Raw genomic sequence first — 10,998 nt, forward strand, 5'->3', positions numbered from 1 at the left:
ATTTATTAATTATTATTGAAATAGTATTCTATAATCGAGCCATTTTTCTAAGATTTTTAAATGTTTGTCTTTTGTTTCAATTAAGTATTTAAAACATTTTTAATTTATTTTTATGTATTTATAAATATCCCTATAATGCATAATATCCTTGTTATTTATTTTCAAGTGTCTATTTTAGAAGAAAATGTGTTTTTTATTTTAAAATCTAAGACTATTAATTATTATTTTATCAATTATATCCTTATTTTATATATTTTATTTAAAATATTTTAAACTGTTAAAGTGTAGATTGATCAATTGAATCTTTCACTTGACATAATGGAATCCAAATCCTTCTCGGTTTTTAATGTTTTTTTGCTTAGGGACATAAATTTATGTGCATGATTTTAATGACAAAATAATGGGGGTAAAATATATATAATCATTGATCTATTAAAAAAACTTAATAAAATTTTGTTTTACAATTAAAAAATTAAATTAGATTTGTTGATTATACGAATTATATTTCTTCTCCTAGTGTATCAGGTTCAGTTTGTTTTGGATAAGAAATGTTTATTGTTTTTAATTAGCTAAAAATATTGAAAACATTATTCGCAAACTAGTTACTGCTGGTTTTCAATTTAATAACAATATTTATACATTTTTTTTTCATTATACCCTTCTTTCTCTGCCTTTTGGACAATAAATAAAGGACAAACTTCTTTTACTTTATTTTCTGATTAAAAGTATAAAAAAAGATATAATTATTTTATATACAAATAACAATAACATGTTATTTATCTGTATGAAATTGGGTTCGAAACATTAAATAAGGTCTAAGATTTAAGCTTTGTGAATTAAAAAAAAAATTTAAAAACAGAAATTTTATTAAAGATGGTCTCGATCAGATTTTTCAGCAAAATTTCCATCCAAACACACTATTATAGTAATGTAGAAATAGGAAATTCTTCTTTTGATCGATGCATTGATGTTATTTTCTCCACAATGAGTTTTTATTTTTTTTAATTTAGTATACAGATTGCAACGGCTTACTGAATTTTCATGAGTAATGCTGTAATTTAGAGTTTGTCTATAGCATGAGTGGGGTTGTACTCCACAACATACATACAACATTGAACATTATACATTACACAAGAACAAAATCATAGAATACTTGTATTGCATGCATGTTGATAATGAGCTAAAAAAAAGGAACAAAAACCAAAATAGGAAGGGCCTGTGATGAGGTATGAAAAGCAACGAAGATTTTCATCTGTGACATGGACCTAATTGGCCATCACCATAAGACCTTGGTTAAGTTTTGCTGTTAATTCCTTCCGCAGAATTTTGCCTGAGGCTGCTTTAGGAATAGACTCCGTGAAGAAAACTTTACTGATTCTTTTGTAAAATACCACCTGCCAAAAACACATGCTCATTAATATTATGTCTCTTATTTTTAATTTCAAAAGGCTTATAACCATAATTGGAGGAATCTTGTAAGTTTACTCACTGGGAAAATAAACAAAACAAAAAGATAAGAGGGAAGAACAATACTTAAACTAGTGCTACCAAGCAAATATCCAAGTGGAACGATACAGTCCAACGAAACCCTCAATTTTTATTAGTGACATTTTAATTCCAACCTCACCTATTTGTTCAACAACTCATCATTGTTTCTTAAATGATACATCATCCGTTCATCAAATCATTTTTAATTGTCGCTTTTTTAAGTAATTTCTTTTTTATAAATATTTATCATTTTCAAATTTCAAAATAACATTAATTATTATATTATCCATTATGCTTTTCCATTTTATCTAACTTTTAATTAATTTATACATCATAACTAATATTATGAAATAAAAATAAAAGAGGGTGTAATAAAAATATACTAAAATTATTTTATAAAAAATAAGAAATTTTATTATATTTTTTAGTTTGTGTAAAACAACTACTATTAACTTAAAGGAAACATACACTTATATTCTCGAATAAATGATTAGATGCCCCTAAATCGTTAGTTGTGACCAACTGACAATGTAAAAAAAATTTACACGTGTCCTGTTAATTTGGTTTGAGCATATTCTTACACGCCAACAAACGTTGACTTAAGCTCATATTTCATTTATTATATTTTTAAAAACTACAGTAATAAATTTTTATATGCTTTATGGAAGAAAAAAAAAATCATTTCTTTTCAAACATGCCTTTAACACGTGGAATACTACACTAGTAAGTCATGAGCGACGGTGATCATTTCTAGAAAAATTACGATAATAAATGTTAACGCTGATTTAGATTCCATTTATATTCATATAGATGTCTTGATTTGTAAACATAGAAAGAACGAGCGATAAAAAATTATAGGAAAAGATAAATCTATGTAAAGTGAGCATAGAAAAAAAAATGTCAAAATAAGTAATTAACATTTTTTCTCTATTAAAAGTTAAAATAGAAAAAGGAAAAAGGTATATAAGTTGGTGACACCAACATTTTATATATTTATAAACTTTAGATTAGTATGTGTATGTGTACTTTTTTGGCAAATGCTAATTAGTGGCTTAAAATTTAAAATGCTAGTTGGGGAATTAAAATACTAAAATGTTATTAATACATTTTTATGATAATTTTGAACAGATTAATTATTAATCTTCTAAAAATTATAGTATATTTGAAAATAGAGAAATATTAAAATGACCCTTAAACACCTCATATGCTCTCCAATAAAAAAAGGAAAGGAAAGAAACCAATTATTTTGGTAAAGAGAACCTGTTGTGAAATGTATTGCTTGATTTCATCCTCGGTGATCTTAGAACCATTTGATCTTACAACAAATGCAACTGGAACTTCTCCGGCAGCTTCATCTTTCATCCTGAAATTAACCGACACCCATGATATAATATTAGTGATTTTTAGAATTGTGAAACATAAAAGTCAGAAGAAAAAATAATGTAGGTTGTTGGGCTTATTGTTTTTATACAAGGTTGTTGGGCTTTGAAAGACATTAGGTAACCAACTTACCCTACAACGGCGGCATCAGAAATGTTTGGGTGGGAAATCAACAACGATTCGAGCTCAGCAGGAGCTACTTGGAATCCTTTGTATTTGATCAATTCCTTTAAACGATCCACAATGAAGAGTTCGTCATCATCATCCATGTAACCTATATCTCCTGTGTGTAACCATCCTTCTTTGTCTATAGTTCTCTCTGTAGCCTCTGGGTCATTTAAATATCCTGACCAACCACAATTCCAACATTTAATTTTCTGTCAAAATAAGCTCAAATGTTTTTTCATAATGTCATGTTAAGAAAGACTAATGCCATTTTTAGGTTTTTCGAGTTTTACATTTTTTGTTTTATCAATTACACATTTTATTTTATATTGCCCCTTAATCTCATGCCAAAATGATGCGACTCTTGGTAGCTGCAGTGGTCCTGTGGAGCACAATGAGTGTGTGGCATACACGAACTATATTATATAATCAGATAAGTGTGACTATTTGGAATAACTAATGTAAATTCGTCATTGTGAGAAAAACGAGTAAAATGAGTTAGGTGAGGATGTGGACTTCGTCGAGTGGTGAGCGACCGAAGACTAAAAACGATGCTGCCATGACTTTCCATTTCAACTTAAACTTTCACGTACAAGTTTCCTCACCTATCATAAGTAGATCGACGCCTTCAACTTTCCATCTTAAACCGCTACACGAGGCGTATATATAAGGGAGAAAAACTATAAAGTTTGTTTCACACAAGCATTTTGACATTTTGGCCTTTGGTGTTGAATTTATTATTTAGATATTTCATGTATGTAATTATTCCATTTGGTGGGTATTTCTTTGTTCATTAGTCATTACAATTTACAACCCATACAAGTTTTAGCAAAATTTCACCGAGGGTAAGGAAGTTTCTTAGAACACATAGAGGGAATCAAGGATTTTAAAACGATGCAAGATGAATTGAGGCAGAGTTGGCTTGATTATTATTTTTGTACACAAATTAAATAAATAAAACAACATGCGATACTCCTTTCATACAAGCGTTGACCATAATAAATTCAACTGATACATATATAACACCTACTTAGATATTATTCAATACTTCTTCAACACAGACGAATTGCTTCAAAACCAAAATGAGTTTCTAAAGCTTTAATTCGGCCAATTTACTTCGAATTATCATGATGAATCATTAAAGCGTTAAGGCGTATTCAACAAGCTATATATTGAAGTTGTAAGCATGCATGTGCTGCCACAGATTTTTTATTGCAGAATATATGCAATCCTGTGAATATGATCTGATCACATTATCTCATACCTCCTTTAACGGAGTGGAGGAAGTGAGGAGCCAAAATAATCATGTCACTGTTACCTATTGCTAGTGCGCACCACTTTTTTAGTTTTTTTTAATATAAGAATCTGATCATACTTTTAAAGATTTTATTCATATTCATCTCTATAATTTTAATTTTGAACATATGTTACTGGGTATTAAAAAATATGCATATATCTCAAACTATGTATAACAAAAAGAATTACTGTAAAAATAGTATAACAAAAGATTATTTGAAATTTTTAAAACATAATAAATAATACAATACAATTCAAAAATAATTTTAACTTATTTATTTATACATTATATACATAATAATTAAGTATTAACCCTCTCTAGTTACTGTCAATGGTTGGTGGCTAAAAAAAAGATGCTTTGCGTTTGGGACAGCAGAAATTGTGTGGACTTCACACTTTGAATGGGTGTGGCACCCAAATTTACCATCCGCACTTCCACAGAAGCATATATATAAAATATAAATATTATATTAATAGTGTTCTAAAGCAACCAATTCGGGGCCCAATCTTTTGTCCCACCAAACTCAACCACTCCACTTAGACTTTTAAAAGTAACAACAAATAAAATCTCAATTTTATATATATGACTAAAAATTCATTTTAAAACTATTAATAAAAATACTGATTATGTTATTTAATTTTTAAAAAATAGTATACTTAAAACTATTGTACGGTTAATCAAGTATTAATAATAATAACTCGAATAACCTTAATTATAATTGAAACTTAGATAAATAAGTATTGAGAGCGAATTATATAATTATAACATGACGTTTGGTATAGTCAAGAATTTCTAATAATATCTGGGTTTAATATAATAAAACTCGGAAAGATGATTATTATTGGTTATATAATATAAACAGTTAATTAACAAAATAAGTAACTGTCTTTATTTTTTTTAGATATACGATATGATAAAAAAAAAATTAACTTAATATCGTTGGAATTTTTTTTCAAGTAAACACCTTCCAAAAATTATTACAAACATCGGAAGGTAAAGACTAGAAAGAAGAGTTGATTCAGAGAAATCAACCAGCTTTCCAAAGTTGTTATTTCTTATCATCATTTCGCGGTAAGAACAAGCTATCAAATCATAAGGTAATAATTACCAAATTCCTTGCGAATAAAAATAGAGTTTGTTCTCCTACATGGACATCCAAATATGAAAATGACACTTGATATTAAGATGTTTAACAAACAAGAATAATCAACGTAAGTATAGTTTTTGTTTGAACATTTTCATGGATGAGAGAGGACTATCTCAGATAATTATTATGACCAAATGTTTCACTCTGTTCATAAGATAGTGGGCGTCATCACTATATAAATATTTGTTGCATGTGGTTTTCTACTTTTCTTAATCGCCCTATATTTATTTTCTTTATTAAACTCCAATCGCAAGCCGCAAGTTGTGAACCACATATTAAAGGTAAAGATAATTAATAATGAGACATGAGACATGAGACAGATGTAGCAGTATATTGTTTTGTGATGTTAAGGGTTAATACATACCTTTCATAACCTTTGTGCCTCTTATGCAAATTTCACCGGGTTGGTTTCTTGGAAGGGAAGCACCAGTTTCGGTGTCGACGATTTTCATCTCGGCGTTTCTGACGACGGTTCCGCATGCACCTGATTTTACCTTTGTGGGTTCTTTTGCAAATGCCATGCTGATCGTAAGTGGTCCTGCTTCTGTCATCCCATATCCCTGTACGTCAAACATTACATTTTCCTTTTTAGATTCAATTTTTTGCTTTTTTTATAACTATGCCTTCATTTAATAATTATATGATCACGATCACCACAATATAACGCTCATATTTTCTATATTTTGCATTTTAAAGTTCAAAATACAAGATTTTTTCATCACCTTAAATTCAATTTGAAAAATTACGAAAGATTATTAAAGTTTTAAAAACAATAAGGTAAAATAAATCATGCAATATGATATCAGTTTTCAAGTCTGCCCAAGAGTATGAGAGAGACTTTTTATTTTAAAGAAAAGATTTATATGTTGGACTTTTTTTTATAAAAATTACTAGTTTTTTTTTTTGCTACTAAATTTAATATATTTATCCTTGAACTAACAATACAAGTGCCAATTAATATTTTTTCACTTATTTAAAAGTATTTATTACCCTCGTTTAATTTGATAAATTAATTATATAAGTGCTAATTCATATCGTTTTTACTTATTTAAAAGTATCTATTGCTACCTTCTTTTGGTACATTAATTATATAAGTGCTAATTAATACTCTTTTCACTTATTTAAAAGTATGTATTACCTTCATTGGGTACGTGAAGTTTTAGAGCAAGGGAATGATATCCATATCCATATTTCATACTAGACCATACATATAGTGAATTAAGAATTTGTTTGTTTATATTTTTCATTAAAAATTGTTGATTAAACCAGTAGAATTTGTACCGGTTAATTCAATGCTCAATGATACACTTGAATGTTTTAATTGCATTTGTTTAAGATTTTGAAGTAAAAAAGAATTTAAAATAAGAACAAAATGTTAATTATTTTGATCTAGAAAATTTTTAAGGAAACGTGGTTAAAAAGCGCGAAAAATAAGGCAAAAGCATATACATGAAGTAAAGTTTGATTAAAGTGAGAGATGGGCTTAAAGAATAGGTTTGGGTAAATGCGGTGATGTGTAGATTTGTTTGAATTCATTGTAAAGAAGATTCCAAAAATAAATAATGATATGAAGAAAAAGGAAGGAGGAATTAGAATGATGTGAAGAATAAGCAACAGTAGTTGCGATAGTTTCCTAAATTGAATTTATAGATAGAAATAGTTATGAAGAAAAAAGACCTGTCACCTGTCCAAAGGTGGCGTGGGGTAGCCTAGCCTCCAAGGCTTCTTGGAGGTCCCTTCCCAAGGGTGCAGCTCCGGTGATGACAGCGCGAATAGACGACAAGTCGTATCGTTGCGCTTCTCCGCTCTTAACCAACGCCAAAACGATGGGAGGCACAAACGACGCTACCGTCACCTTGTACTTCTCAATCACCTCCAGAACCCAAGTGATCTCAAATTTGTGCAGAATGAGCACGGCCGCACCCGCGCGAATCCCGCAGAGCAGAATCGAGTTCAGCGCATAGATATGAAACATAGGCAGCACGCAGAGGAGCACGTCCTCGCTGTGAGTGTATTGATGGGGGTTTTCGCCGTCAACTAACTGCGCCACAGTCGTCACCAAGTTTTTATGCGAAATCATAACCCCCTTTGGCAGCCCCGACGTGCCGGAAGAGAACGGGAGCGCAACCACGTCGTCCGGGTTAATCTTAACGCCCGGGGCTTCCCTTTCGTCGGCGTTAGTCAGCCTAGAGAATTCCAAAACGCCGTCGTGTTGGGGTGAGTCAATGCACATCACCATCACCTCGTTGCTATCCGCGAAGCTCTTCACTTTCTCCACGTACGCCGCCTGCGTTATGATCAGTTTCGTTTTGGTGGCGGTGGCTTGCTTCGCCAGCTCCGGCGCCGTGTAGAAGGGGTTGGCGGTGGTCACGACGGCGCCGCGGTGGGAGATGCCGAGGAGGGCGAGGGCGAACTGGGGGCAGTTGCGGAGGAGGAGCATGACCACGTCGCCCTGCCGGATGCCGAGGCGGTGGAGGCCGGCGGCGATGCGGCGGGCGGAGAGGTCGACCTCGGCGTAGGTGAAGGTCTGGCCGGTGTCGCCGTCGATGAGGCAGGGACGGTGTTGGAATTGGGAGAGGTTTTGGAAGCAGTAAGAGTGTAACGGAAGGTGTGTGGGGATGGGAATGTCGGGGAGCTTGGAGCGGAAGATGAATTCTTCTGGTGCCATGTTGATTACGTAGTGTTTAACTTTTGTAGGTTTGGTTGAGAAGGGTGGCACCGTGGAAGCATTTATAAGTGTGTACGGTTGTTGTTGCCGCTTGCTCGTTACATCAGGAGTTGTTGAGACAGTGACAGGGGCACCAACTTCGACACGTTTAATATCAACTACGAAGATCTTCTTCTATTTCTATACCAGTTATTTTTATTTTCTTTTATGGATCAAATTATCATTCCATCAAATTCTGGTTTTGGTAAGACTAGGAATCTTTATAGTATAATATTATGTTTCAGTTTCACTATCCATATGTTTTTTTTCAACATTCATATTTAATATATATATATATATTATTTCTCAATAAATCATAAATTATTGTGAAAAAAATTATTGTAAAAATCAACAAACATATTATTTATATCATTTATGTAATTGGATATGTCATATGTGTAAAATTATTTTAGAATCAATAAACTTTTTTTCTTAGTGTGTAATTGGAAGACAGAAAATAAATAAATAAGAAATAAAGTAAAAAAAATTAATAGAAATAGATAAAAAAAAAATAAAGTAAAACTTTGATTGTTTAATAAAGATAAATAGATGAGAAATGGGTAATAAATATATGAAAAATAATATATATATATATATATATATATATATATATATATAAGGATAAGAATGAGGTGTCAAGAGGATAAATAGTAAGGTATTTGTATCCGTCCTATCAAATAAAAGTTCATTTTGTACTTGTCTCAAGTCCATGCAAGTATTTGTGAATTTAATGATTTATTTATTTTAAAAGTAAGTTTACCTAGACTTACTCTATTTAATAATTCATATTCTATATCAATTTTAATCACTCAAATGTTAAATTTAAAATTTTTAATGAATATATAAGTTTGCAAATTTAATAAAAAAATAAAAATTAATTGATATTTTGTTTGATTAACTCAAATTAATATATAAAATATTTTTATAATTATTCGTCGGTTTAAATTAAGAGGAAAGAAAACTAAATAAATATAAATAATTAAATAAGACAGTGGAAGTGTGGCCCCATCACCTTTTAGTTTTTCACCCTCTTATTTTAAATATACTCTTACTTTATTAATTATTTTATATGCTTATGATTAAATTAGATAATAAATTATTGAATAGTCAAAGTTAAATTGGTTAGCTATTGATAAGGATGGCAAAAATATCCGCACTCGCGGGTATCTATGAGTAAAATCTGCTATGGATAATAAATGGATAGGCTAATTGGGTACCCGCATATAATGAGAACGGATAATTTTTTACCCGTTTATAAATGGGGTGGGGGCGGGTATGATGATATTCATACTCGCAGGTACCCGTTTAATAATATTTATTAAATATCCTAATTATCCTTGTACCACATAACCCTAAAACTACACTCTCATCTTATTTTCTTTCCATAGAATTGTGTTAGATGTAATTTGATTAATTTTCTAGCTTTGATTGCACCAATAAGATTTATGTATTTTAAGTTGTTTACTTACGTTTGAAATTATGAGATTGAATTATTGTAGCTTTGTGATATGAGACTTTCACTTGTGTAAGATTGATGTATTTTAAGTTATTAATTATCTTGTATTTTTAATTTATTATTATTTCAACAAAATTAACGTTAAATACAAATTCAAAATTAACATTAAATTTTTATTTTTAATATTTCAATGACATTAAATATAAATTTAAAATTATTTGTAATATAATTTTTTTAATTTCTTAAAAATTTTATAAATATCCATGGATATCCATGGGTATTCAAGAAATTCATGGATACCCGCTTAATGAATACCCGCGTGGATATGGAATGGGTATGGGGTCAATTTTTATATAGCGGGACGGGGACATGTTTACTATTACCCGCCCCCATGGGGCCCATTGCCATCCCTAACTATTGATCAAAAAATTGATAATGAAATAATTAATTGAGAAGGGGAGTAAAAAATTAAGTAATTTATTGATGAAAGAGAATTTGCATGTTTCTAGTGGAGTAATTAATTGAGAAGGGGAGTAATGGTTTGTTTCGATTTGAGATGTGATCTAGTGGGGAATGAAAAGAAAAAAGAGGAATTATCAAGGAATTAGAAGGGGAAAAAACATGTGTTTGAAAGAAATAATTTAAATGATTTTGTGAGAAATTGTGATGAAATCTATGTGAATTTAATTTCACTTTCTTATGAGTGGATTTGTATAAAAATCTTCATAACAAAATATTTGTACAAGTATTAAGTCTCAATTATACTTCTTTTTGGATGAGACTTATTGAACAATTTCACTCATCCTCTGAACCATTGCAATATAATTGTTCTCTTTTTGGTTCATTTTGTGCGCAGATATAACTAACCCAAATTTAGCTAACAATACCTTAATACACCTCATTTTTTGTGCTGGTATTGAGCTAGAGACTTGAGGATTGAAGACCCATAGGATTGGAAATCTAAGAAGCTAAGGAGCAGAGAAGAGGTTCTGCGCCGGGCGCTAGATGACCTGCGTCGGGCTTGAGCGAAACAGAGTATCTCACCTCTGGAAGGCATTGCGCCGGGCGTAAAAGGAATTGTGCCGAGCGTGTCCTGAGGCAGATAGTGCTTAAATTCCCTGGAAGGCCTGCGCCGGGCGCGAAGACTTATGCGTCGGGCGCGTAAACCCTAATCTAACTCCCCAAGCTCGTATTTGAAGACATTTTCGGGGCTCTCCTCCTTATTCACACATTGGGCACGTTTTAGGAGCTGTGGAAGGGATTCCCGGAGCTTGGAGCCGTTTGTGTGTGGATCTTTCCTTCGGTTCTTCATTTCTCCATTCATCTCTATTTTGTATTTACCCTCATTGTTTTGAGTG

General features: G+C 31.3%; 1 protein-coding gene across 1 annotated transcript; it reads right to left on the reverse strand.

The window, feature by feature from the left end:
* Positions 1-926: 926 nt before the first annotated feature.
* LOC109807329 (4-coumarate--CoA ligase CCL1) lies at positions 927-8,258 on the reverse strand. The gene is made up of 5 exons (XM_029273167.2): positions 7,162-8,258; positions 5,842-6,037; positions 3,001-3,214; positions 2,749-2,851; positions 927-1,394 (listed from the first exon to the last, which is right to left on the reverse strand). The coding sequence occupies exons 1-5, from the start codon at positions 8,143-8,145 to the stop codon at positions 1,266-1,268; spliced, it is 1,626 nt and encodes a 541-aa protein (XP_029129000.2). The 5' UTR covers positions 8,146-8,258; the 3' UTR covers positions 927-1,265.
* Positions 8,259-10,998: the final 2,740 nt, after the last annotated feature.

The sequence above is a fragment of the Cajanus cajan genome, chromosome 5 (genome assembly GCF_000230855.2).
Source record: "Cajanus cajan strain Asha chromosome 5, NIPB_CcT2T_4, whole genome shotgun sequence".
Lineage (NCBI taxonomy): Eukaryota > Viridiplantae > Streptophyta > Magnoliopsida > Fabales > Fabaceae > Cajanus > Cajanus cajan.

Coding starts and splice junctions, on each gene's coding strand:
- LOC109807329 (XM_029273167.2), bottom strand. CDS start 8,145: ATGGCACCAGAAGAATTCATCTTCCGCTCCAAGCTCCCCGACATTCCC. Junction 6,038..7,161: donor CCCACGCCACCTTTGGACAG/GTGACAGGTCTT, acceptor TTTGACGTACAG/GGATATGGGATGACAGAAGC. Junction 3,215..5,841: donor AGGCACAAAGGTTATGAAAG/GTATGTATTAAC, acceptor GTGGTTGGTCAG/GATATTTAAATGACCCAGAG.